At 46.5% G+C, this 27,966-nt stretch overlaps 2 protein-coding genes and 1 long non-coding RNA gene across 4 annotated transcripts in view; 1 reads left to right on the forward strand and 2 right to left on the reverse strand.

The window, feature by feature from the left end:
• The window catches only part of LOC130531845 (uncharacterized), a 447,745-nt gene that overhangs the window by 345,342 nt on the left and 74,437 nt on the right, over nt 1–27,966 (forward strand). The gene's annotated exons all lie outside the window — the stretch shown is intronic.
• LOC130531852 (uncharacterized) lies at nt 9,250–13,461 on the reverse strand. 2 transcript variants are annotated; one of them, XR_008952220.1, is made up of 4 exons: nt 11,315–13,461; nt 11,111–11,231; nt 9,769–11,012; nt 9,250–9,690 (listed from the first exon to the last, which is right to left on the reverse strand). It is a non-coding gene; the product is annotated as an uncharacterized LOC130531852 (long non-coding RNA). The 2 variants fall into 2 exon arrangements; XR_008952219.1 differs by having other exon boundaries at nt 11,111–13,461.
• LOC130531841 (uncharacterized protein K02A2.6-like) lies at nt 21,875–23,421 on the reverse strand. Its single transcript, XM_057044014.1, has 2 exons — nt 22,412–23,421; nt 21,875–22,339 (listed from the first exon to the last, which is right to left on the reverse strand). Exons 1-2 carry the CDS (start codon nt 23,346–23,348, stop codon nt 21,960–21,962), a joined length of 1,317 nt encoding a protein of 438 aa, XP_056899994.1. The 5' UTR covers nt 23,349–23,421; the 3' UTR covers nt 21,875–21,959.

Here is a 27,966-nt window from a genome sequence, read left to right on the forward strand (position 1 = left end):
TAATTTGGCCACAGTGCTGAAGAGAAACCTGGGGTTGTTCTTATTTTCCTCAATCAAAGAAGAAAAATAAGCTGTTCTAGCCTTGCGAAGGGCCTTTTTGTAAACTAATAGACAGTCTTTCCAGGCTACATGGTAGCTGTCTATCTTACAAGAATGCCACTTCCTTTCCAGTCTTCGCACTTTCTGCTTGAGGGTCCTGATATGTGAATTATACCAGGGGGCACACCTCCTCTGATTTACTATTTTCTTTTTCAGGGGGGCAACAGAATCAAGCGTGATTCTCAGTGAGGTTGCTGCACCTTCAGCAATAGAGTCAACCTCAGCAGGGCTAAGATTATAATGATTGATCCCTGGGGAAACACACGGTGGTCCTGGGATCAGCACAGGGATCACTTCCTTAAACTTAGCTACAGCATTATCTGAAAGACATCTGCTATAGTAAGACTTTGTTCTGAGCATAGAAGAATCCTTAATCATAAATGTAAAAGTGATCAAAGAGTGGTCTGACAGGACTGGGTTCCGAGGGAACACTGACACATGTTCTACCTCAACACCATAAGTCAGGACTAGATCTAGGGTGTGGTTAAAGCTGTGAGTTGGTTGGTTTATCTGCTGGAGGAAACCAACTGACTCAAGTAATGAAATGAAGCCATTTCTAAAGCTGTCGTTTATAACGTCCATATGGATGTTAAAGTCTCCAATGATAATGACTTTTTCCGTTCTAAGGACCAAGTCAGATAAGAAGTCAGAGAACTCAGACAGGAACTCTGAATGTGGCCCAGCAGGGGGCTGATATACAACTGCAAACAGAAGTGGCTTTTCTGTCCTCCAGTTCAGATGAGTGATGCCAAGAGTCAGGCTTTCAAATGAACTGAAGCTATGTTTTGGTCTGGGATTAATTAATAACGTGGAGTGATAGATTGCTGCCACTCCCCCTCCTCGACCAGTAACCCGTGGAATATGATAATTAAGATGGGTAGGAGGAGTAGATTCATTTAAGCTCACATACTCCTCCTCCTGAAGCCAGGTCTCAGTAAGACAAAATAAATCAATGTGATGATCCGCTATCAGGTCGTGCACTAACAGGGATTTACACAAAAGAGATCTAATATTTAACAGTCCACACTTAATTGTGATATTTGTTTCTCCAACTTGTGCTTCAGTATTAATTTTAATAAGATTTTGGTGATTGACCGCTCCCCTGCTCTGTGCTTGGTGAACTTTTAACCGTGGAACAGAGACTACCTCTATAGTGTTAAATATGTTATTGTTGGTGGATGAGGGTTCTAAGGAAGCAGCAGAGAGGTGTGTAAGACCACAACTCTGCGTCCTGGTCTGGACCCTGGATTGTCAGGTCACTTTGGGTCTAATAAAATTAGCCAGATTACTAGAAATGAGAGAAGCGCCATCTCGAGTGGGATGGACACCGTCTCTCCTAATCAGACCAGGTTTTCCCCAGAAGGTGCTCCAATTGTCTATAAAGGCCACCTGGTTATCGGGGCACCACCGTGACAGCCAGCGACGAAGCGATGACATGCGGCTAAACATCTCATCGCTGGCCAGATTGGGGAGGGGACCAGAGAATGCTACGGAGTCCGACATCGTTTTTGCGTAGTTACACACCGACTTCAAGTTAATTTTAGTGACCTCCGACTGACGAAGCCGGGTGTCGTTGGCTCCGACGTGAATAATAACTTTACCAAATTTACGATTACGTCTCGCCAGCAGCCATAAATTTGCTTCTATGTCACCCGCTCTGGCCCCCGGAATGCACTTAACTATGGTCGCTGGAGTCGGCTTCACGTAGCGCAAAACAGAGTCGCCAATGACCAGGGTCGGTTTCTCGGCGGGTGTGTCGCCGAGTGGGGAAAAGCGGTTAGCCACGGGAAGCGGGTGGTGGGGCACCGTGGGCCTTTGTTTTGGGCTACGCTTCCTACGAACCGTCACCCAGCCGCCCTGGCTAGCCGGCTGCTCGGCTGCTGCCGGGGGACCGCTAGCTGTAGCTACGCTAGGCGGCTCCGCAGCAGCTAGCTTACCCTGGCTACATGACGCAACTCCAGCTAACTCCAAGCTGCGGAACCGCGTCTCAAGCTCGCTAAGTCTCGCCTCCATAGCCATAAATAAACTACACTTCTTGCACCTATTCCCTTCACTAAGGGAGGCAGAGGAGTAACTAAACATTTCACACTCTGAACAGACAAAGACACCGGGTGAAACAGACGGTGAGGCCATGCTAGCGCTAGTGATCGGCGAAGCCCTGTATTTGTTTAATATGGGTTGTTTCTTACTGTTGATATCAGGTGACTAGAATGTCTCAAGTGTTCAAAATTTTAAGTAAAGTGAATACAACACACCAAGTGTTCAATATTAAGTGAATACAACACACCAAGTGTTCAATATTAAGTGAATACGGCACCCCGTGCACAATGCAACCAACGAACGATAGAAGAGACAGGAAGTGACGCAATACTCACTCGCTGAAACAGACCCCATCTTTTTAAACGGGACGGCCTTCACCTAAACCACGCGGGGTCCCGGCTTCTATCTTTGAACATTGACTTGACTGTCCGTTCCTGCGCAACATCCACCTCCTGACTATTGGTTAGAACACATGCACACCAACACTCTGCCCCCCACTCACACTCACATATAGGCTCACCCCCCGCACGCCCCACCATACATGCCCCTCCACCACTACTCCCATGTCTGCCATCAACATCACAGATCACTCACTCCATTGACACCATCACTTCATACAGACAGAAACCCAGGACTGTTCCCAGACGTGACAGTGCTTTTATTATTCCTATAAAAAGACATGATGAGCGCACGTCCGGCGCAGACATAAAGATGGCCGTGCTGAACGTGCGCTCTCTTTTAAACAAATCTTTTATAATAAACGATTTAATTTTAGACAAAAACCTTGATGGTATTCTCCTTACTGAGACATGGCTTGGCACTGATGCACCTGCTGTTCTCACAGAGGCTTGCCCCCCAGATTTTAACTTTTTATTTTCTACAAGGGGGGGTAGGAAAGGAGGTGGAACCGCCTCAATAACAAGGACCGAAATGTCTTCACGCGAGGTCTCTTTTAATACGTTTCCATCATTTGAGCATCATGCGTTTGTTTTTAGCAGCCCTCCGATTTTAAGCATAACAGTTTACAGACCACCCCAATACTCCACCTCTTTTATCAGCCAATTCTCAGAATTTTTATCAATCATTTATGCTAAATACAATAGGATTTTAATAACTGGTGATTTTAATCTACACCTCAACAACGCCTCGGACCCAGTGTCCAGAGAATTTTTAAACCTCCTTCGAGCTTTTTGGCCACAATGCAAAACAATATGTTTGGCGTAAAAGCAACACAGCTCATCACCCTGAACACACCATCCCCACTGTCAAACATGGTGGTGGCAGCATCATGCTTTGGGCCTGCTTTTCTTCAGCAGGGACAGGGAAGATGGTTAAAATTGATGGGAAGATGGATGGAGCCAAATACAGGACCATTCTGGAAGAAAACCTGTTGGAGTCTGCACAAGACCTGAGACTGGGACGGAGATTTATCTTCCAACAGGACAATGATCCAAAACATAAAGCCAAATCTACAATGGAATGGTTCACAAATAAACGTATCCAGGTGTTAGAATGACCAAGTCAAAGTCCAGACCTGAATCCAATCGAGAATCTGTGGAAAGAGCTGAAGACTGCTGTTCACAAACGCTCTCCATCCAACCTCACTGAGCTTGAGCTATTTTGCAAGGAAGAATGGGCAAGAATTTCAGTCTCTCGATGTGCAAAACTGATAGAAACATATCCCCAAGCGACTTGCAGCTGTAATTGGAGCAAAAGGTGGCGCTACAAAGTATTAACGCAAGGGGGCCGAATAATATTGCACGCCCCACTTTTCAGTTTTTTATTTGTTAAAAAAGTTTAAATTATTCAATAAATTTCATTCCACTTCACGATTGTGTCCCACTTGTTTCTTGACAAAAAATTAAAATTTGATATCTTTATGTTTGAAGCCTGAAATGTGGCGAAAGGTTGCAAGGTTCAAGGGGGCCGAATACTTTCGCAAGGCACTGTAGATCAAGGGTGTGGTTGAAGCTGTGAGCTGGTTGATTTATCTGTTGAAGGAAACCAACTGACTCCAGTAATGAAATAAAGCCCTTTATAAAGCTGTCATTTACAATATCTACATGTATAATAAAGTCTCCAATAATAAAGATTTTATCTGTTCTGAGGACTACGTCAAATAAGAAGTCAGAAAACTCATACAGGAAATCTGAATGTGGCCCAGCAGGGGGGTGATATACAACTACAAACAAAAGTGGCTTTTCTGCCTTCCAGTTCAGATGGATGATGCCAAGAGTCAGGCTTTCAAATAAACTGGAACCATGTTTTAGTCTAGGATTAATTAATAACTTGGAGCGATAGATTGCTGCCACTCCCCCTCCTCGACCAGTCCCACGAGGAATATGGTAATTAAGATTGGTAGGAGGAGTAGATCTGTTTAAGCAAAGATTCAGATTCAGATTCTGATTCAGGTCCTTTATTGTCCCACACGGAGAAATTTACTGTGCAACAACAGCAAGAGCACGCAGAGAAAAATAAGATAAAATAGAATAGAATTTGGAATATACAAAGAGGATGTATATTTACAATAATCCAGGTAAATGGATACTCGGCCCCTGTATACCTGTACATAGTACAGAGGGTGAATACAATGTACATATCAGAATATATAATATTCAGATTGTGCTAGCAGGCGTTATTTTTATTGTGCAGTCTGACAGCAGCCGGCAGGAAAGATCTGCGATACCTCTCCTTCGCACAGCGAGGGTGGAGCAGCCGCTCACTGAAGGAGCTGCCCAGTGCTGTCAGGGTGTCCTGTAGGGGGTGGGACGTGTTGTTCAACATGGATGACAGCTTAGCCATCATCCTCCCATTTCCCACCACCTCCACCGAGTCCAGGGGACTTCCCAGGACAGAGCTGGCCCTCCTTACCAGTCTGTCCATCCTCTTTCTGTCCCTGTCCGTGATGCTACTGGACCAGCAGACAATCCCATAGAAGAGGGCTGATCCCACTACAGAGTCATAGAAAGTCCTCAGGAGTGGTCCCTGCACTCCAAAAGACCTCAGCCTCCTGAGCAGGAACAGTCTGCTATTTCCCTTCTTGACAAGGGCGTCTGTGTTGTGTGTCTAGTCCAGGTTATTGTTTAAGTGAACACCCAGGTACTTGTAGGACTCCACCACGTCAACATCCGTTCCCAGGATGTTCACTGGTGCAGGCGTGGGGTTGTTACACCTGCTGAAATCCACCACCAGCTCCTTGGTTTTGCTAGTGTTGATCTGGAGGTTGTTCCACAGGCTCCGGTCTACAAAGTCCTGAACAAGTCCTCTGTACTCCATATCATCCCCATCAGTGATGAGGCCGACAACAGCAGAGTCGTCAGAGAACTTCTGGAGGTGACATGAAGACGTACTGTGTGAAAAGTCCGCGGTGTAGAGGGTGAACAGGAAAGGAGCCAGAACTGTTCCCTGCGGGACACCAGTGTTGCAGAGAAGTCGATCTGACTCGAGCCCTTCACCCTCACAAACTGTGGTCTTTGTGTGACGTAGTCCAGTATCCATGTTGTGAGGTGGTGTTCCACTCCAGCTACCTGCAGTTTGTCCCCCAGCAGCCTGGGCTGGATGGTGTTGATTGCACTGCAGAAATCAAAAAACATGATCCTCACAGTGCTTCCAGCCTTCTCCAGGTGAGTGAGGGAGGTGTGGAGGAGGTAGATGACGGCATCGTCCACCCCGATGCTCGGCTGGTAGGCGAACTGCAACGGGTCCATGAAGGAGCTCACCAGTGGGCGCAGGTGGGCGAGGATGAGTCTCTCCAGCATCTTCATCAGATGAGACGTCAGAGCTACCGGCCTGTAGCTGTTGAGCTCCTTAGGGTGCGGTGTCTTCGGCACTGGGACGATGCAGGACGTCTTCCACACCTGTGGCACTCTCCCCAGCTTCACGCTCAGGTTGAACGTGTAACTGAAGATCCCACACAGCTGGTCTGCACAGGACTTCAGGAGCCTGGAGTTGATGCCATCCGGACCCATCGCTTTCCTGGCCTTGTTCTTCTTCAGGGCCTTCCTCATCTGGTGTGGTGTGAGGGACAGGCTGGAGCAGGGAGGTGTTGGTGGGGGTGGGGGGGGGGGTGGGCATGGGCATGGGCCAGAGTGTGAAGTGTCAGGAATGTGTGAGCTGAAGGTCATGAGAGAGGGGGAGGGGGGGACAGGAGGAACAGTCGATTGGGGGCACAGACAGTGATGGGGGTAGCAGTAGAGGAGACAGGGCTGGGGGAGGGGTGGATACCTGATCAAATCTATTGAAAAACAAGATCAGGTCATTAGCCCACCCCTGGTCACCCACAGGTTGGGACTTCTGCTCCTTGAAGCCCGAGATGGTCTTCAGTCCCTTCCAGACCCCACAGATGTTGTTCTGTTGCAGCTGGTTTTCCATCTTCCTCCTGTAGTTGTCCTTCTCCTGTCTGATCTTCCTCCTCAGTTCCCTCTGCACAGACTTAAGCTCTTCCTTGTCTCCAGACACAAAAGCCCTCGTCTTCTCCTTCAGGAGGGCCTTTATGTCTGGGGTGATCCAGGGCTTGCTGTTGGAGAAGCTCCGTACAGTACTGGTGGGTATGGTGTTCTCCACACAGAAGTTAATATAGTCCGTGATGCAGTGGGTGAGGTTGTCAATGTCCTCCATGGGCGTCGCTGAATACATCCCACAGGGTTGTGTTGAAACAGTCTTTCAGGGCCTCCTCGGCTTCTTCGGATCATTTCTTCACTGTGGGGGTGACAGCAGGCTGCCTCTGCACAAGAGGTTTGTACACAGGCTGGAGGTGTGCAAGGTTGTGGTCAGCACGGCCCAGGGGAGGGAGTGGGAGAGAGTGGTATGCCTCCTTGGTGTTGGCATAGAAGAGTTCCAGTGTTTTATTGTCCCTGGTGTGGCATGTGACATACTGGGTGAATTTGGGCAGAGAAGATGATGGAGAGGCATGATTGAAGTATCCAGAGATGGGGAGGAGGGCGTCAGGGTGTTGTGTCTGCAGCCTGCTCACTGCTGAGAGCAGGACATCACAGGCTGCATCAGCATTAGCAGAGGGGGAAGTACACAACCACAGCAAGGGCATGTGTGAATTCCCTCGACAGGTAGTGAGGCCTCATGCTAATGGCTAACAGTTCGATGTCCTTACAGCAGTGCTGCTCTTTGATAGTGATGTGCCCAGGGTTACACCATCTATTGTTCACAAACACTGCCAGTCCTCCTCCCTTCCTCTTACCACTCTCCCTGCTCCTGTCTGCCTGTGGAAGAGTAAATCCGCTGAGTTGTGCAGCCGTTAGTCAGGTCTCCGTGAACAGCAGCAGGCTGCACTCCTGGTACTCCCGGTGATGCCGGGTCAGCGCTGCCAGCTCATCCATCTTGTTAGGGAGAGATCTGACGTTCCCCATGATGATGGAGGGCAGGACGATCCGATAGCGTCTCCTCCTGGCACGGCGCTCGACCCCGGCGCGGCGTCCCCGTTTCCTCCTCCTCAGCTCGGGGGGCACATCGGGTCGCTCCTTGGGCAGCGCCACAGAGCTCCGCAGGGTGAACAGCTGGTCCCTGCTGTAAACAAACGAGCTGCGGCTCTGCGATGGGTCTCCGGACACGGTATTGAAAAGTGAAAAAACAAGTAGAGCCACCAGTGCAAACTCCACAAGTCTTACGTACATGATGAAGATAAATGAAAACAAACCGAACGCACAAAAACAAAAGTAGTAGGTGCAGAGAAAAAAAAAGGAAAGAAAAGCTCGAAAGTGAGCGGGAGCTGTTGTTACAGGCTGTCACTCGCTTACCTAACCTCCTCCTCCTCCTCCTCCCAAGTTTCAGTAAGACTAACAGGGATTTACACAAAAGAGATCTAATATTTAATAGTCCACATTTAATTGTGATGTTAGTTTCTCCAATTTGTGCTTTGGTTTTAATTTTAAAAGATTATTCTTATGCTTAGCTTCTGAGATCAGACATTGCATTCTCAGGGTAGTCGGGCCGTAAGCAAGAAGCTCAGGATTTTCATGTTTCTAAAATGTGTCTGTTTGTAAAGCCTCCTAAGCTGTCTAACCATACATTCTCTTCAGTAATTAGAGCTCTTCCTCACTGCTCAAACACAGCTGAAACTAACAACGCGATCAACACCCTCAAAATTGTCACAGCTGCGGGCAATCATGCCCGTGAGTCGCTTCGCCCCGCGCACCTGTTGTGCATCAGGACACTAATTAGCCCCCTTTTTAGTCCCCGGCAGCACACCTGCTCCCTGCCAGATCGTTATTCGTGTTCAGATGACTTCCCAGCGGTTTCCTCTTTGCCCGGTTCCGACCTTGCCTGTCCTGACTATTCTGTTTTGCCTGCTCCCTGGTAAATTCTGTCTGCCTTCTGCCCGATCTCGACCTTGCCCGTCCCCGACTATTCTATTCTGCTGGCTCCCCGGTGAATCCTGTCTGTTGTCTGTTTCCGACAATAAAGCGGTGTTCAAACTCTGGTGTCGCATTTGGGTTCTCGTCTGGTCCGTGATACAAAATACTCCATTTGTTAAACCAGCTCACAATAAATAAATGGCAAAATGTTTTTCATGAAAAATGCTAGCTAGTTGATAAATGCAGTGCCTCTGAAACATTAGCATTGACCTGGGATGCAGGTTTTAATCGTAGGAGCAACTACCGTCAAAACATTACGGGTCCCTGATATCACAGGCTGCTGGTGATGCCGCTATGTTACTTGTTTTGGGGACACTAATGCTGAGTCTGCCTATTCCAACTCTGTCGCATCTCCTTTTCTTTTGTTGTGAATTTGTACACCATCAGTGGTAACTACAAGTGGTAATACATTAGGGGTGGCCAAGTGAAGCCTCACGAAGAACTGAGGCTTTCCTAACTATTGTGTCGAAAAAGATTCAAAGCTTCGAGACTTCAGTGATGGTGACATCTGGTGGACAACTGAAGCCATAGCAACCTATAAGAGCACAACTGAAGCACTGACACAGTTTCAATCCCATGACACCAATAAAAGTTCATTGTGTGGTCATCCAGGTGTTTTGTTCATTCATACCAAATAATGATTATATCGTCATTACAATAAAATATGCAGATACTCTCCCCCTTACTCAAACACATTCGAGATTAACCTAAAGAATAAATGCAAATTATATTAAGGGTTCAGTGTTGGTTCAGGGTTTATTGAACACTTTGAGATTTATTTACTGTACCAAAAGTCCCCAACAGGATTAGAGATCCTTCCTACTTTGCAAATGATCATGGTGTTTGAATTCAGAAACACTGAATGTGTTTGTGTGAAGTGTTTAAGGAAAACCTTTAAAGATAATGGTTTGTCATATGTTTGATTTGGAATGATTATTCACAGAAGCACAAAAGTTTTGTCCTCACAGGTTTATTGAGAAATATTTTCTCTACTGTTGCAGGCTTCAGTCTGCTCCTCTTCTGGATGACCAGCTCCCCAGCTTTGGAAAATATCCTTTCACAGGGAACAGATGATGATGGGATGCACAGATACTTGCATGAAAGTTTCGGATATAAAGTCTTTCGTGCCACCCAGTACTTCAAGGGATCCTTGGCTCTTGTCAGAATTTGTTCTTTCAAGTATCTATGACACAGACAGTAAGACAATGAATGACTAACAAAATAAAAAAGCAGATGTTTCAACAGCAATCGACATGCATACCTCTGGATCTCCACTGCAGCGTTGGCAGATGCGCTGCTAGTGCGGTGCTGAGACTCTACATAGTTGTCCAATAAAGCCCACAAGTTGTGATTTTGTTCACTAGCACTGGCAGATGTTGTTGCAGTCTCCAGTGGGACATCTTCTGCCGACGCAACAATAAGACTGGCACACTCTCGTGTCAGCCTTTCCACAGCAGCCTGAGCATTGCTTGGATTCGTAAAGCCGGCCTGTTTAAATCGTGGATCCAAGATGGTTGCCACAGACACGGAGTTCACCTTTTTCCAAGCCACTGAATTTCATTTAAATTATTTTTCAAATGGTTGGCAAGCGTGGCACCAATACAAGGAGCCATTTGGGCACACTCAGCAGAAATGACATGTCTCAGCATTTTGGCTAAAGGAATTGCCTTTGACTCTGACACTCTCCTCAGAAAGCTCAACAGTTGCCTGATAGAATGGCCTTAAAACTGTCAGGCAATGGTTGATTGCTGCATAGTCATCAGCAGTGAAAGGCATTAAGTCAGTGCTAAGTGATGCCAGGGCTGCCCCTAAAGGTTCTCTCTGCTCATAAAGCCTATGGAGCATGGCATAACTGCTGTTCCATCTGGTTTCAACGTCTTGAACAAGCTTTTTTTGGGGCATGCCCATATTAGCTTGAATAGAACACAACTTTTCCTTTGGAACTGGACTTTAAGTGTGCCACCATTTTGCGGGCCCTACTCCGCATGTCCTCCAGCTCAGACGTCTGACAGAGTGATTTTTTTTTTTGACAACGATATTTAGCATGTGGGCAAAGCAATAAATATGTCTAACATTTAAGAGTTACACTTGCCACAATGTGAGCCCCATCAATAACTATCCCACAGACTTTTTCAGTGATTCCCCACTCTGTCATCAAATTTGCAATTGCACCTGAAATATTAGCTGCAGTGTGGGCCAAAGGAAATTACTGCACACCTAAAAGCACAGAAGCCAGATCTAGGCTGTCTGACACATAATGGCAAGTGACACCAAGGTACGCATCCATGTTGACTGATGTCCACATGTCAGCAGTCAAACTAAAAGCTGAAGTCTGCTTAATTTCTGCCAATGCCTTCTCTTTGGCTACAGTGTACCTTGCTTCCACCATTGCCTTTACAGTTTTGAGGTTTGGAATGGAGTATGATGGGTCCAGGATTTTAATGAAATTTTGGAACCCTTAACGATCATGTCCACTAAGGCCTCATCCAGCTTGTTTTCTGGACACTGTGGGAGAATGGTTGCTATATGAATACAATACACAACATCTCCAATAAAGACACACATACATATATACAGTATATTCATGTATATATTTAGCTTACCATCAGGATTTCCTGTGTTGGCAGGGTCATGATTGTCGTCATGCCGAGCACGCAAGTGTCTCAGCATAGATGATGTGTTGTTGCTGAAAGACAACTCTTGTGTGCACTGCAAGCACCGCACCTACAAGCAATTGTAATTTTGAGACCCATTTAAAATACAATTAAATTATGGAAACATAAAATGTATGCTATGAACTGCATTACCCTATTTGGTTCTATGAGATCAAAATGATCCCAAACTCTAAAACGTCGCTTATTCGTGTTACTCGCCATTAAACTTTCCAAAATGTGCTAATTCTCACTCTCCAAATCGCTAATGCATCTTATATAGCTGGTATGCCTTCAAATCACTCAAATCTGTCGCACCTGTTCAGCTGTCGTTGGATCTGAATGCATTGAAACTCCATGAGCCAATGACACACACTGAAAGACTGAGCCAACGAAAGGCTTCAAAACATTTTGAAGCAATGAAGCGCGAAGCGAAACAGTGATGATGTTCGAAGCTCCGAACGCCATCGGTCACGTGACACTGGTTTTTTGATACAAGCTCCAACACAGCGTTTCGAATCACTCCGCTTCGGGAAGAGTGACACAAGCTCCGAAGCCTCGGTATCATTTGCCCATCACTATGATACATGAATGTACGTGACACTTGACCTTATGTGTGGTGATATGACTACCATGATACAAGTTGTATAATTAATATTATGCCAGAACACAACCATTTATAGTGGGAAGTGCTTCTTGTAATGTATTGCATTTTCTTCTTTTTCCCCCATTTTCTTTTTCATTTTTACTTTATTTCATATATTCATTTTCGGATAAATAGATTCTTGGAGTGCTGCTTCCCCCCCTGCTTCCCATGGTGATGTGTGTGGCTCACCTCTGACACTGCTGAGTTGTACAGAAGGTTCAGTGTTGTTGTTGGCATCACACTCCTACAGGAGAGGGAACCCCCACATTTGGGACTGCTCTGGTAGCACAAGTGATGGAAGGTGATGTTTGTCTCCCTCATCTGTTTGTACAAAACCAACTAATCTGCAGTCACACCAGTGAAATGTCAGCCAAAAAAATGGAGTTGCAAGCTAGAAGAAGCCTGTGTGTGGGCGTGTGTATGTATGTTTGTGGGGGTGGGTGTCTGTGAATGTGTGTGTATGTGTGTGTTTGGAGGATTGGGTGTAGGAGGGTGTGGGTATGTGTGTGTCTGTGAGGGTGTGTGTATGTGTGTGTTTGGAGGATTTGATGTAGAAGGGTGTGGGTGTGCCTGTGTGTGTGTGTGTGTGCGCGTGCGTGTGGGGGGAGGGTATGGTGTGTTTTCCCTTATACTTCTGCTTCTTTCCTGGGCCTAGTCAGCAGGCAGCACTAAGCTGTGAGGTCAAAGCCACTTTTTGGCAGCTGCTGCAGTAATATGACACAAGGATCTGGAGTCAGGAATTACTGGAGCACAAACATCAAAGGAGTGTTTTCCGCAGCGCTGTCACCCTGAAACAAGCACAAATCCAGCTAGTCAGCCAGGGTGCACAAGTGGCAGCTCTTCCATATCAATATTTTGGTTGGGGTTGTGTAGAAGGCTGATGGAGCATGCGTGTGATGTGGATTGATATTATCAGAGCACTGAGGCCATTTTTTACATTTTATTATTTGCTTGTAGATCATTTGGAATTTAAACCATGTGACAATCGTGCACAGCAAGCCCCACCTGCCAAATGCATGACATGAAATGAACTGGTTTAGTTTTTAGATTAACCTTACACAGTCAGCGCTCTTGTGATGATATATACGTACTTCAGAACTGTTAATATTTCCCCGTGTCCAGCTTTTGAGACTAGTTCAGCCCTGTTTCATGTCATCATAATGTGATTGTCTTTCACTTTCACCATAGTCCTATTGACTCTTGAAGGAGAACTCTGAGTCATAATTGACATCCTCTCACCCTGACGAGTTTAGTTACACGGTGGGAAAGCTCACCTCCTGTCTCTGCGCTGCTTTGTCACAGCTCCTTCTATAGCTGCTTGCACGACAGTCAGATTAATATGATCAGGGCGTTTAATGTGCTGGCTTTGGCAGTGTACTTATAAAGATTTAATGGGCCAATGAAGGATGAAGTCCAAAAATAAAACAGGAAAAACACAAAGTCCAGGCACATACTTAGATAAACGATGCACAGGGAGGGTCAGTGGAACTCATCTGAGAGGGGAAAATGTAATGGAATTCTAGGATTTACAAAACATGGGAGACCTGCCCATCAATTCCTCCATCAACACAGAACTTTCTGACAGCATCTCATCAAGTTGGAAGTCGTCAATAAGTATCTCTTTAACTCTATTTTGTGGCTTCTTCTTACAGCTTAGTGAAAGTGGGACTCATGTGAGTTCATATCAAGCTGAAACAATCACTTGAACTGAATGTGCAAAGCAGAAAGAATCAAATTTGCACATTTTTTAAGTTGAATGCTGAATGGAACCAGGACAATTTAAACTATATGCTTGTGCATTTTAGTGAGATTCTGTTCAAGACTGTCATAGAAAAACTTTAAAGTGTAGCAGAGACAGAAATGAGTGACGCCAGGCAGCGCCTCTCAGCTCCTCACACAAACTGCCCAGGAGAAGTCTGAACACATCCGTTTTAAAATGTGAATTCACCAATCACAGATTTGATTGAAATCTGGCTTGTTACTGTTGTGAATCTTCTCCTGGAGGTTGCCGAGATGTGTTGATGAGGAAGGAATCTTCGCAGACACCGACTTGGTTATCAAAGATGTTTATTGGAGAGAACAGTCAGGTATCAATCGGACACTGCAGATTGTCCGAGGGAGGTTTCGAGGTCCCGATGGTGAAGAACTCCGGGGTGTCTACCTCGATACCTCCTTCTTATAGAGTCGAGTAAACACATTCTTTACTGATGACCTCACACTATACAATATGGCCACCCCAATGGTGTGGTGTTCAGTTATTACCAAAAAAGGGAGTACTTGAAGATGTTTCATGCTACACATCCTCATATGGAGGACAACCAGGGGCCCACAGGCTCCAGTGTCATCTTTTAGCATCTCCTCTTACATAAAGGAGGAAGACACCGGACACACATGTGGAGCATGTCCTAATATGGTGCTTAGGCTAAGTGTTAAACACATTGCGGCCTTACAGACATAAATCCTGCATAGAACGGGTCAGATACTACATTACAATCAATCAATCAACCTTTATTTATATAACGTCTATTACAATCAAGATTGTTTCTAGCCACTTTCCAGAATCCCAGGGCCTGACCCCCAACAAGCAACAGTGGCACGGAAAAACTCCCCTTTAACAGTTAGAAACCTTGAGCAGGACCAGGCTCATGTACGGGTACCCTCCTGCTGATCGATCGATCAATTGCATCTGTTATAATCAGGATTGTTTCTAGGCGCTTTACCAAATCCCAGGGCCTGACCCCCAAGAAGCAACAGTGGCAAGGAAAAACTCCCCTTTAACAGGAAGAAACCTTGAGCAGGACCAGGCTCATAAAAGGTGGACAATCCTGCTGATGGGTGGCTGGGTAGCGAGAGAGAAGGGGGAGGACAGGTGCACCACCAACCGCTTCCCGTGGCTGCTGGCGAGAAGTAAACAAATTCAGTAAAGTTATTATTCACGTCGGAGCAAAGGACTTCGTTAGTCGGAGGTCACCAAAATTAATAGAGTCGGTGTGCAACTACGCAAAAACGATGTCGGATTCTTTGCCCCCCTCCCCAATTTGGCCAGCGATGAAATGTTTAGTCGGATGTCGTCACTTTGTCGCTGGCTGTCACGATGGTGCCCCAAAAACCAGGTGTCCTTTGTAGACAATTGGAGCACTTTTTGGGGAAAACCTGGTCTGATTAGGAGAGACAGTGTCTATCCCGCATGGGATGGTGCCTCTCTCATTTCTAGTAACGGCCAAATTTATTAGACCCAAAGTGACCTGGAAAAACCAGGGTCCAGACCAGGATGCAGAGCTGTAGTCTTACACACCTTGCTGCTGCTTCTTAGAACCCTCATCCACCAACAATAACATATTTAACACTATAGAGGTAGTGTGTGTTCTAGGGTTAAAAGTTCATCAAGCGCAGAGAAAGGGAGCAGTCAATCACCATAATCTTAATAAAATTAATACCAAAGCACAAGTTGGAGAAACTAATATCACAATTAAGTGTGGACTGTTACATATTAGATCTCTTTGGTGTAAATCCCTGTTAGTGCACGACCTGATAGCGGATCATCACATTGATTTATTTTGTCTTACTGAGACCTGGCTTCAGGAGGAGGAGTATGTTAGCTTAAATTAATCTACTCCTCCTACCCATCTTAATTATCATATTCCTTGTGCTACTGGTCGAGGAGGGGGAGTGGAAGCAATCCATCGCTCCAAGTTATTAATTAATCCTAGACCCAAACACAGCTCCAGCTCATTTGAAAGCCTGACTCTTGGCATCATCCATCTGAACCGGAAGACAGAAAAGCCACTTTTATTTGTAGTTGTTTATCGCCCCCCTGCGGGGCCACATTCAGAGTTCCTGTCAGAGTTCTGATTTCTTATCTGACTTGGTCCTCAGAACAAATAAAGTCATTATTATTGGAAACTTTAATATCCATGTAGACATTGTAAATGACAACTTTAGAAATGGCTTCATTTCATTACTTAAGTCAGTTGGTTTCCTTCAACAGATAGATTAACCAGCTCATAGCTTTAAACACACGTTTGATCTAGTTCTGACTTGCGGTGTTGAGGTAAAACATGTCGGTGTTCCCTCAGAATCCACTCCTGTCACATCATTCTTTGATCACTTTTACATTTATGATTAAGCATTCTTTATTATTAAGGATTAAGCTAACATACTCCTCCTGAAGCAAGGTCTCAGAATAAAATAAATCAATGTGATGATCCACTATCAGGTCGTGCACGAACAGGGATTTGCCCAAATATATCTAATATTTAATAGTCCACATTTAATTGTGATGTTAGTTTCTCCAATTTGTGCTTTTGTGACGGGTGCGATTAGGACCCAAAAGCAGCACTCTGGAAAACCGTGGAAAGACCGTGGTAATGACTTATTAGCACACGGGCAAACAGGAACTCAGGCAGACAAGGAAACACAGGAAATAGTCCGTTCTTCAGGCTCAGGGCCCGCACAAAGTCTATGGGTTGCAGGCTCGGGGAGTGGGTCAAGCAGAGCCGGAATGCGGAACCAAGGGGGAAGGACGTAAATCCTCGGATCCGTGCAGTTCTGCTGACAGCGGGCAGGAGTGACAGAAAGGGTCTTACAGGAGAGGAGGCTGACGATGTAGCGGAGTAGACTGGGGACGAGCAGCAGCGAAGTTGGGGCCAGGTGGAGAAGTCAAAACAAGGTGAGCAGACAGGAATCAGAAACGCTGAGGCAGAAGTCATAGTCAGGGGCAGAAAGCAGGTAGAACAAAGACAGGCAGGGTCGATAACGGGAAATCCAGCAGGGAAATAACGCTGGAAAGTCTCGCATCAAAGCAGAAGAACAATCTGGCAAAGACTGAGAGTGCAGGGAAGGCTTATAAGCCGGGCTGATTGGGAATAAGCTGCAGCTGTGCTTGCAGGTGAGTGGAGTTGAGCTGACAGGGTGGGAGTGGCTGGCAGGTAGAGTGGAGCAGAGGCAGGGAGAGTGGAAAATTACTGGGGCAGAGGGACAGGAGGGAACTGGGGAAATGTGGCTGTGACAGCTTTGGTATTAATTTTAATAAGATTAGGGTGATTAACCGCTCCCTTTCTCTGTGCTTGCCAAACCTTTAACCATAGAACAGAGACTACCTCTATAGTGTTAAATATGTCATTGTTGGTGGATGAGGATTCTGTGGAAGCAGCAGAGAGGTGTGTAAGAATACAACTCTTCAGATTCAGATTCCTTTATTGTCCCACACGGAGAAATTTACAGTGCAACAACAGCAGCAAGAGCACGCAGAGAAAGAAGATAAAAAATAAGATAAAATCAAATAGAACAGGATTTGGAATATACAAAGAGGATGTATATTTACAATAATCCAGGTAAATGGATACTCGGCCCCTGTATACCTGTACATAGTACAGAGGGTGAATACAATATACATATCAGAATATATAATATTCAGATAGTGTTAGCGGGCGTTATGTTTATTGTGCAGTCTGACAGTGTAGTGGATTTTCCCCTATGCTAAAACACTCAAACTTATGCTTCTATTAAGTCAATATACCTATGCCAGTGTCAAATGAATCAAAGTGCGGGGATACCACAACAGGGTCGAATGATGAGTCAGGTTCAGCTGGTTCACGATCCAAAAGATGATTTATTGCAGATCCACAATTCACCATCCATGAGAAGTAGCCCGGGCTAAGTCTGATCATTGACAAGTATTGCCCTTCTTTTATACTATTTGGAGCCTGGGGCTACCCCGCCCCGGGCTCCTCCTTTTGGTTAGCTATTTTTTACTCATTTTCCACCATTAAGTACCGTTTATTACACCTATCAGAAGTCAGGTGTACCTTACATGGTTTTTTTTAATAGGCATCTTCCTGTTCAAACAGGCAGCCTCCCATCTTTTGTTTAACCCTCTGATAACTTTCCCGGACTTCCCATCTCATAGCAAACATTCATTACAGTGACATGTGTACATCAAATAGTGACATGCATACATACAGCAGGTGTTCAAACAGTGACAATGACTCGTATACATTTCTCATACGCTTTACCTGTCTAATCATTAACTAAAAGGGTCTATCCATTGTACTCATTAACTACGCCGGTCTATTCATTAGATCAAAGGTTAAATACAACAACCACACATTCTGCCTCTGTTGCCTTATGCCTGTTACCCTTTACACTACATTTCCCCCCTTTGGTCCTGACAAGGGCCACTCAAACAGGGGTGTAAGACAAAGGTACACATCTTCATGAGGTAAGAGGAGTTACACTACAGCACTCAGTGAAATTACTAGTCTAGTAATCAGTGAGGGTACTACGCTTATTACTTCAGTATATTATTTAAATCAATCATCCCTCAGTAGGGATCACCACAAGGTGGAGTCTCAACTGAAAGAACAGTTGGAAACTCCACCTGAAACCCATCTCCGAACTTGCCTATCCTGATGGTCCAGTGATCGTTACTGCTGGGCTCCTAGCTGCACCCTGCAGACATGGCCAGGGAAACATCCTCCCATTGGTGGCGGGAGGTAAAACCCCAACCAGGTGGCAAGTGCAGTGACGTACCATTACGGATCGCACATTGGTACAAGTATACAGATTATATAGATTTTTCACACACGTTTGGATATACTTCATGACTATATTTGTGACTATCATATACTAACACACTCAGTCTGTTCTGTTCACACAGCCAGTTACTCTTAGTCTGTTCAAGGAGCTTCTTCTCCTGGTACCCTTGTGAGGAATACTCCTCTTAAAACTTTTTTTATAGGAAACTTTTTGTTAGCGTTTGTTTTCACTCAACTAGCTGCCCATCCGCCAAACAGGCAGGTCGATACAGGTAGACACCCTTCAAGCAGAACCCTCATAACTCTGGAGCTTATGCTCCCTTTTCCTATTACTTATTTCGTATCTACCTGTAAAAATCGTCTCATAATAATATATAACACACTCACACTCATACTTTTCCATAACCATTAGTCGTTGGTCATAACATTAGCGCAGGTCATCACCGTGTTTTTCCAGCAGACATTAATAACATCCGTCATACATTCTTACTGCTCGCGCCGGTGTTCGGGGGAGTGTGGGCGGTGGCTAGGCAGTGTTCGCAGGGAACTTCTTTCCCCTCCCCCTCGCGGATGATTGCTCGGTCCCGGCATGGTATTACTGTCCTGTGGTAGTCTCGCACTGCAGAGACGTGCAAGGAGTGTTTGGGTTTGACGTAGATGTGCTATGGTATCCTTGGCTCGGTCATATGCTTCTTGTTGTTGCCTCAGTCTGTTGTGCAGGTCGATGGCTGATTGTCGTGCTGTGGTCAACTGCTTTCTCAACTTCTCTACCTCATGCTGCAGATTCCTTAAGCCTCGTTCTCGGGTCTGCTGGTATGCCTGCCTTCGGATGCGTTGAAGCTGTTGTCGGGCCGCTCGGGTCAGGCCTATTTTCATGGCGACATATGCTCTGGTGGGCATCCCTCCAATCTCAGCATGAAGTTCTTCCGGACTGTAGTGCTCAACAGGACGATTCAGGAAATTGGAGAGATGGGCTTGGTCCTCGTCGCTGACGGTGAGGGTGAGCAGGGAAGATGGTCGTCTGGGTGACGATGGTCTGGCCGCAGGCGGAGCCACTGGTCTGGCCACAGGCGGAACTACTGGTCTGGCCACAGGCGGAACTACTGCCGTTGGTTGTTCCTCATGGATCACGAGCTGGCCCCGGTCTGCTGGATCCTCCGGGCTCTCTGGGCTGTACCGAAATCCGGGGGGCACCAACCCCCCTTGGCCCGCAGCTAGACTCAGTAGAAGATTCGCCGGTTCTTCCATCTGCCGTCTGTCTGGCTCCTCCATCAGCTGGGCCTGAGGCTCCCTCACTCCATCTCGGGTACCTGTTGAGAGTGTGTGTGTTTGCCTCTCCATGTCGTGTTCCTAGGGATGTGTATGTGTTTTCGTTTCTATTGTCAGTGCCGTGAGGCTGCCAATCGTCCATGGTCAGTTGGGGTCCAGCATAGAAACCCTCCGCCATTTTTCAAGAGTCTGTGATGGAGACATGCCATTAAGTTTTCTCTCAACATTCATTCACTTCAATCACTCTACGTATTTCTCTACTGATTATGCACTATCTACGATCTTACTATTATATTACAATATTAGTGTTACATACCTTGTGGGGAGCGGATGGTGATCATTTCATTTCTTTCCTATTGATTTGGTACATTGGTGAGCTCAATATATTCTGACTCGGGTTTAATGTTAACATACTCGGACTCCGGCGGGTCAATTTCAACATACTCTGACTCCGGTTCGATTTGCACTTGTATTACAGGATACTGTCCGGCTATGCTAATAAAAATACGCGATATTAACATGCGGAGTAATGGGATGATGCAGCAGACCACCAGCAATACCACCAGCACTATTCCTCCCAGTACCATCCCAGCCAGTTTTAGATATTTTAGCCATCCCAATTTTCCCATCCAATCCCAGAAACTTTTAACTTGGGTGTTCCAATTGGAATTTCTTACATGCTCGTCACGCATCTTTCTCATCTCGTTCAGAAGTCCTGTCAAACTGCCGTTGACACCTGTGTGCATTGGTATCAGAGTGCAACAGTCTTCTCCAATTTCATCACATATGCCTTGATCTCCTGCCATGCGTGATTCTATCACAAATCTATTTTGCAAAGCCATCATTGATGTGGCATGCAATTGCTCTCGCACTAATGACAGTCCTTTACAGTGTAATTCATGAACCTCTGCTGATTGTACCACAAATAATTTATCCAACGACTATTTCGGGCTATATACTGAGCATTTGCAATTGAGCCATAGATTGGAACTGACCCTGCTCCCCGTCCGGCTTTTATCCATCCGGAGCCTATGGCTACTTGACCTTCCGGTACACCATATGGGACCTGGTCCCAGGTGATGTAAATTTCATTTGTCGCTTTCCAGTCCCAATCCCAATCCCAAGTGTCAAACGTGGCCTGGGTGTCTCTCTTTTCCTAGAGGATGCCTGATTTGTTTGCACCCTTTGTGTAATTAACGACAACTGTCCTGTTAACATTAATGGGGCGCATATCCCTTCCCAATTTGGTGGTAAAGTTGGCATCAGGGTGTCATTACCTTCACAAGTCCAGAAGACATCTCCCAATGGCCTTGTGCCGTCTGTTAGATCTAGCAAACTGTATTGAGCTATATGGGATGAATTTCGTTCATAGATTACTGCTCCCCCGTTTGGTACTATCTGTTTACATTGAATTCTGGCCTTTGGGCCGGTCTCACATAGTTTGATGGTTGCTGTGGTGTTCCCGTCGGTTAACTTCGGGTACCAATCGATTCTGCTGCATCTCACCAGTCCTTCCGCATCCGACAGTTTTGGAGACCCTCTTTGGACAACCTCTTCCAACTCCTGTCCTCGAGCTATACAAAAAGGGAAGATGTTGTTAGCCGGTTTGTGCACTACTGGGGGTAGTGCTGTTACTACATCATAATCGTTGTTTGACAGAAATGTAGGACAGACTCTTCTATCGTTATCCCATGGCGGTAAACCTCCTGCCATGTGCATTGTGCAAAGGGCAAAACATTTAGTGACGTCTGGGCATCCACCTAGCTCACCTCCCGGTATTCCCTGGATTTGTGGCAGTTTTTTGGCATTATAACAAGCAATGCAATCTTGCTTCTTCCGTCGGCTGGCTTCAAACATTGATTTTGCCGAGTACATTATCCACTGTTGGAACATGTTTGTGTCCCAATGTGACGTTTTTAATTTATCTAAGTCCCTTTTCCGTCTTGAATTTAGCAATTTTACTTTACTTTCAGCTTCTTTTTCTGTCAGCCGTTCTCCTGTTTGTTCATTCTGGCATTCTGATTGAGTGCATCTCACCTGAATGATCACCGTCCCTTCCCCACGGCAGTCCATGTTTTGGGGATATCCCAGCCAATGCTTACCTATTGACTCAGTTCCCAAAATTTCTGTTAATACAAAATCATATATATCTGCTTTGACATGCATTATCCACTTGATTTCTCCATTGTTCCTGTTTACTATTCCCTTGTGAGTTGCTAATGTGATCATAGCTAGGGCACACGTGTTTAATGCTTTTGTGTGGCGTGTGTGGTGTGTGTTCGGGTTAGTTGTCCTCAGGAGTTGTTCCCCCGTTGTTAAGCCGCTAAGGGTTAACATCAACATCATGCAACTAATCAGCAAGCCAATCCGGCCCCGATGGCGAGGGGGACGAAGTTGGCGAATCCCCGGCAGCATCCTCCGAATCACTGCTATCAGAAGGATGTAGGTGAAGATCTTGGCCAGGCGTGGGCGGGCGGTCTGGAAGCGGTGGTTCAGCAGGCCCAGGGCTGGCAGTGGGAGTAACAACATGCTCCGAATCAGAGGACTGTGACTGGCGAAGCCGTCGGGCTGCAACCCTGGCGGACCTGCGTTCCCCATGTGGGGAACGGGAATGGGTGCTTGAAGAGGGTGAGGAAGAGGTGGTGGAGGAGCTTGTGGAGGAATGTGTTGGACTAACGGCCAGAGGGTGACTATACGTCTCCCTGTCAGCATGCTCAGACTCCGACGGGCCTGGAAAGTGTCCAGGAGGGTCGGGGGGTCTGTGGCGGGTGCAGTGGTTCTTATGGAACCAGAAGGGCTTACCTTCAACTTTTAGGGCCGTGGGGGTGGTAAGTACAACTTTAAAAGGTCCTTCCCTACGTGGTTCGTTCCACTGGCGTCTAAACACCCGTATGAACACGAGGTCCCCCACTTGAACGTCACGGACGTCAACAGGGATGTGTGTCTCGTCCTTGCTGTGGGCTTCTTTCACCTGTTGGAACACAAGTCTGTGGATTTGAGTTAATGCACGTAGGTAGTCACCCAGTTCTCGCTCCAGTTGTTCAAAAGCCGGGCCCTCCACTGGGCCGCGGATCTGAGGAAGAGGCATGGGCCGACCTGTAAGCATTTCATGAGGAGTTAGATGGGTTAGTCGGTTAGTTTGAGACCGCATAGCCATTAAGGCTATGGGCAGAGCGTCCACCCATGTTATCTTCCCGTTGCCGTCAGCCATGATCTTAGATATTTTAGTTTTCAGAACACCGTTTGCCCGTTCAACTGAACCTTGAGACTGTGGATGGTAGACACACCCGTACTTTTGCTTGATCCCCAGGAGCCTGAACATTTCCTGTATAACTCGGGAAACAAAATGTGGGCCATTATCAGATGATATTGTGTCTGGCATTCCAAATCTGGGAAACACTTCTCTGCACAGAAACTTTGCTGCAGACTTGTAGTCAGCTTTAGAGGTAGGGCATGCTTCAATCCACCTGCTGAACCTACAGACAACAACAAACATATACCTTTTCCTTTCCACACGATCAACCATATCGACATAGTCCATAATTAAGTGTCGAAAAGGACCATCTGGCAGTGGAATGTGAGCCAGGGGCTGTGTGAACATTTTTCGAACATTGTACTTAGGACAGTGGGGACACAAGGACAATTCTCTATCAACCATGGGTGTCATGTAAGGTGACCACCAGACTGCCTGTAATTTACGAATGACCTGTGCTCTAGAACAATGATCAGGTTCATGCATCTTTTTAATTGCAATAGGTAATAATGACAATGGCAAAACAAAATGTCCTCTAAAACCCCGCCATAACCCTGGATGGGGATGCGAGGGCGGACAGCTCCCTTTGTACCCGACGTACGCGAGGTTTGTCCTGCTGCTTAGCCAAGCCTTTTGTCCCGGCACATCTTCTCTGCAGAAAACTTTGTCCTGTGCTTCAATTAGTGAAGCCAAACTGGTAATGGGGGCACAATCTTCTTCAAACAACATGGGTCCCTGTATGACCTGGCCCGTCGCTTCCTTGGCAGCTTCATCTGCTAAGTTATTCCCTATGGCAATGGGGGACTTACTGTTTTGATGTGCTGCGCACTTGACTATAGCCAATGCGGTGGGAAGTTGCATGGCTTGTATTAACTCGTTCACTGCTTGACCATGGACCACCGGTGTGCCATCTGCACGTACAAAACCTCTCTGCTTCCAAATGCTTGCATTAATGTGACATACACCGTAACCATATGCACTGTCAGTATAGATAGTCGCTCTCTTATTGGCTGCTAGTTCACACGCTGCTGTTAACGCCTTGATTTCGGCCAACTGGGCAGAGCAGGGTTGATCTAAACTGACTATTTGTACTCTAGCGTATGTGCCATCTGGCTTTAGCTGTACTATGCCGTATCCAGCTCTAGTCCCCGTCTCACCCCTGACGCATGATCCGTCTACGAACAGCGTCAGGTCGGATGGGATGGGGTGATTATATAAGTCGTCTCTCACTTTCATAAAATTTTCTGTTTCTGTGAGACAATCATGTGCTGCCCCTTCTGTGGGTAGCACCATGCGTGCGGCTGGGTTAATATTTGTGCACCTTTGTATGGTCAGGTCAGATCCTGATAGTAGGATTTCATAACCTGTCCGTCGTGCATGAGTAATCACAAATCGTGGACTTGTGAGCATTGCATGCAGTTGATGAGACGTATACAGGAACACAGGATGGCCCATCGTAATTACTGAGGCCTTTTTGTAAGCGAAAGCGGCTGCTGCCAATCCCTGGTAGCAGGGTGGCAGCCCCTCCTCCACACTATCCAATTTGGTGCTATAATATGAGATTGGTTGTTTACCTGTGGGGCTGTCTTGCATCAACACTGCACATGCATGTCCTTGTTTTTCTGCCACGTACAAATGGAATGGTTTACTGTAATCTGGATTGGCCAATGCCGGGGCAGTCTGGAGGTCTTTCTTTAGCAGATGGAAAGCTCCGTCTGCTTCGTCGGTCCACTGCAGCCGGGCTGATTGCGACCCTTGTCCTGCTGCACGGATCATGGCTCGTAATGGGGCTGTTTTGAGAGCATAGTCACAAATCCATGGCCTACTGTAACCGGTCATACCTAAAAAGGACAACATGTGACCAACAGTTTGTGGTTTCGGTATTTTGCTTATAGCTTCTAACTGGGACGGGGCAATATGCCTTTTGTCCCCACTTAACTGCCTGCCCAAATACTCCACCGTTTGTTGACAGAACTGTAACTTTTTCTTACTTACTTTATGGCCACCCTCAGCTAGAGCAGTCAGCACAATGATGGAATCTTTCTCACACTGTTCCTTGGAATCAGAACAAATCAAAATGTCATCCACATACATCAAGGTAGTTGATTGGATATCTAGGTAGTTGAGATCGTTAGCAAGAATGCGGTTAAAGATGGAGGGGGAGTGTACAAACCCTTGTGGCAGGCGAGTGTACGTGTATTGTTGATTCATATAAGTAAATGCAAACAGATATTGAGACTCAGGATGCACAGGAACACTGAAAAACGCAGAGCATAGGTCGATTACTGTGAACCATTTGGTACCCGGGGGTATATTTGTTAACAATGTGTGGGGGTCAGGCACAATTGGAATCTCTTCAGTCACTATGGCATTGATGGCCCTAAGATCATGCACTAACCTATATTCATCACTGTTGGGTTTTTTAATAGGAAAAATTGGTGTATTGCAGGCACTACGCGTCTTTATCAGGACTCCTGCATTTTCTAATCCCATTATGGTTGTTCTTATACCTTCAATTTTGTCTGGACTAAGGGGGTACTGCCTCTGATGGGGCAACCTAAATCCTGGTTTAACATTAAACTTTTGTGGCTCAGCTGATTTAACAAAACCCACATCCGTTTTATGCTGCGACCATACCTGTGATGGAACCTGTTCTAGCAATGTGGCGTGCTCTTCTGTCAATAGCATATGCCTAATCCTTTCCCTAGGAAGTCTGACCTTCTCTGCTACTGCTTCATCTGCAAGGGTGAAAGTGATCTTGAAGAATTGTCCATCAGGAGACATGTGGATTTGTTGGCAGTCCGTCTGTATCCAGTCCACGATTTGCCTTGCTTTCTTTACCATGGGTCCTAGATCGTGTGATTCGTATCCGTCCGCTATCAGTAGAGTGACGTGTGGCGCTGAGTCGGAGACTTGGAACCAATTGGTCACATCATTCTGCAACTTCACCATGGCAGCTGCTCCTTGCGGGCCCACTATGATGTCTTCATACTGGAGAACTGTGATTTTGTTATTTATATTCTCATCCCAACCCTGTTCGTATTCCTCTTGAGTGTGATTCTCATCGTATAACAGTGTGCAGTGTAATTGCAGTGTCGGTTCTTTAGGTGTGTCGTAGTGATTCATTACCAACGGTCTCCAGTTTTCCCATTCATAGTAGAGGAAAGAATCCGGTGTTGTCAATCTTAGCCAGAAGACTTGAGCTTCTTCGACGTGGTGCATCATCTGTGGAGACTTTGTAGAACTTGTCAGTGACATCATGGAAACAGGTTTTTTACCTGGTCGTTCGCCTGCTACTTCAAAGTAGATGCCGTCTGGCGTGCATTTGATCTCCGCTTGTAGTTGACACAGTATGTCTCTTCCCAAAAGGTTGGTTGGTGCCTCTTCTGTATATAGGAGGGGCGCGTAAACTGTTCTTTTTCCTATCTTCAATGGAACCGGTATCGTCATTGGTGTCACTTGAGTTTTCCCCGAGAAGCCTACTGTCCGAATTTTAGAATTTGAGAGGGGAAGGTTGGCTCCTTCTCTGCCTATACAGGAATATGTGGCCCCTGTGTCAATCATAAATTGATATTCTCGATTAAATACAGTTACATTGATTTTTGGTTCTGCGTGTGGCCGTTGTGTTAGTATAGGCATAATCCCCTTCCCTTCTGGCTCCTCTGGGCACCCCTATTGCCAGTAGGCCGCAGGACCCATCCATGGTCCATTGGTCTGCATAGCTGGTACGGTTCCAGGTTGGATGGGCCCTGGGCCAGGATTCTGTGGTCCTGCCCATGGGTTGACTGGGCATTGTCGCTGCATGTGTCCCACTTGTCCGCATCCCCAGCACTGGAGTACATTCGGGTACTGCGTTGGCGCTGGTCCTAGTGGGGGCCCTTGGATTTGCTGTGGTCCCTGAGGTCTCCTCCATCTTCCTCTTATGGGCGGGCCACCCCTTCCTCTACCAGCCATTGGTTGCTGGGTGCTTCCTCCCTGATTGAGGTAGAACTGGATTGGTGGCATTGGTTGGGCTTGGAGTTGACCAGCAGGTGGCACTGCCGGGAGAGTCTGGGGCATGACAGGTACCGCCTGGGGAGCGGGAGGTTGAGACATTACGGGTGTGACTATAGGTGCTTGCGTTACCCTCTCCATTTCCGGCTCCTTCTCAGGCTCTGGGTTGGCTGCTCTTACAGCTGCTTGAGTTTTGGGTTTCTCACGCTCCTTCTTTTGTTTTGCCAGCTCCCCGATCTGCAGTTGGGTCAGTTTATTCGCCATCATCTTGTTCTGGTCCTCGAGGGCCTGTTTCTCAGCTCTGTAAGCATTTACATAGTGTATTATGTGTTCAGAGAAAACAGGCCATGTTAGTTTCATCAGTCCCACCACTCCATTCAGCTTGGTCTGCACCTCTTTAGGCATGGCATTCTTTACATACATCATGAATAAAGCTTTTGTTGTTTCTGTGCTGTCCCACTCACTCCCAGTCTCGGACTTCCACATCTTTTGATAGTTATGCAGGAACTGTGAGGGATTTTCCTCTTCCTTCAAGGTCTCCTTCTCCAGCTTGGCGGGATCCATGCGTGATGGGTACTTTTCCCTCAGAGCTTCCCACACCCGTGTGCGCATTTGGTCAAACGATACCTCGTCAAACTGGTGTGACTCTATCATCGCGTCGTATCCGGCGTCCCTGAAGATCTCTGCTGCTGCTGTTTGTCCTGCCATTTTTATCAGCAGCGCTTTGATGTCGCCTGCTGCCAACTTGATCCCTCCAGTGATCTCTTCCAGCTTCTCGATCCATTTGTTGGCTCCTTCTGCCAAGGGAGTTAGCTTTCCTGCAAGCGTTATCATGTCCATAAATGACCATGGCACATACCGATAGTCGTCCTGCGTTCCTTTGGTTATCAGTGGGCACATCCCATGGCATGGTTCATCTGGTTCAGTGTCTCGGGGTTGATCCTTCTTTCGCTGCCGTAGCTTCATCCGACTCTCGGTTCCCCTTCTCTCCATCTGTAGTTGTACGTTATAGGTTCGTCCTGACCTCTTAGTACTGGACACTGCTGCTTCTTCGCTTCTGTCTTGGGATAGCAGTAGCCAGTTCCCCTCGGAGGCGTTATCATTCTGCTGG

The sequence above is a fragment of the Takifugu flavidus genome, chromosome 9 (genome assembly GCF_003711565.1).
Source record: "Takifugu flavidus isolate HTHZ2018 chromosome 9, ASM371156v2, whole genome shotgun sequence".
Classification (NCBI taxonomy): Eukaryota; Metazoa; Chordata; class Actinopteri; order Tetraodontiformes; family Tetraodontidae; genus Takifugu; species Takifugu flavidus.

Bases quoted from the DNA above. Each gene is read 5' to 3' on its own strand.
- LOC130531841 (XM_057044014.1), bottom strand. From the start codon at position 23,348: ATGCATGAACCTGATCATTGTTCTAGAGCACAGGTCATTCGTAAATTA. The intron at 22,340-22,411 runs GTAAGCCCTTCT...GACACTTTCCAG, and splicing joins CACGGCCCTAAAAGTTGAAG to GCCCGTCGGAGTCTGAGCAT.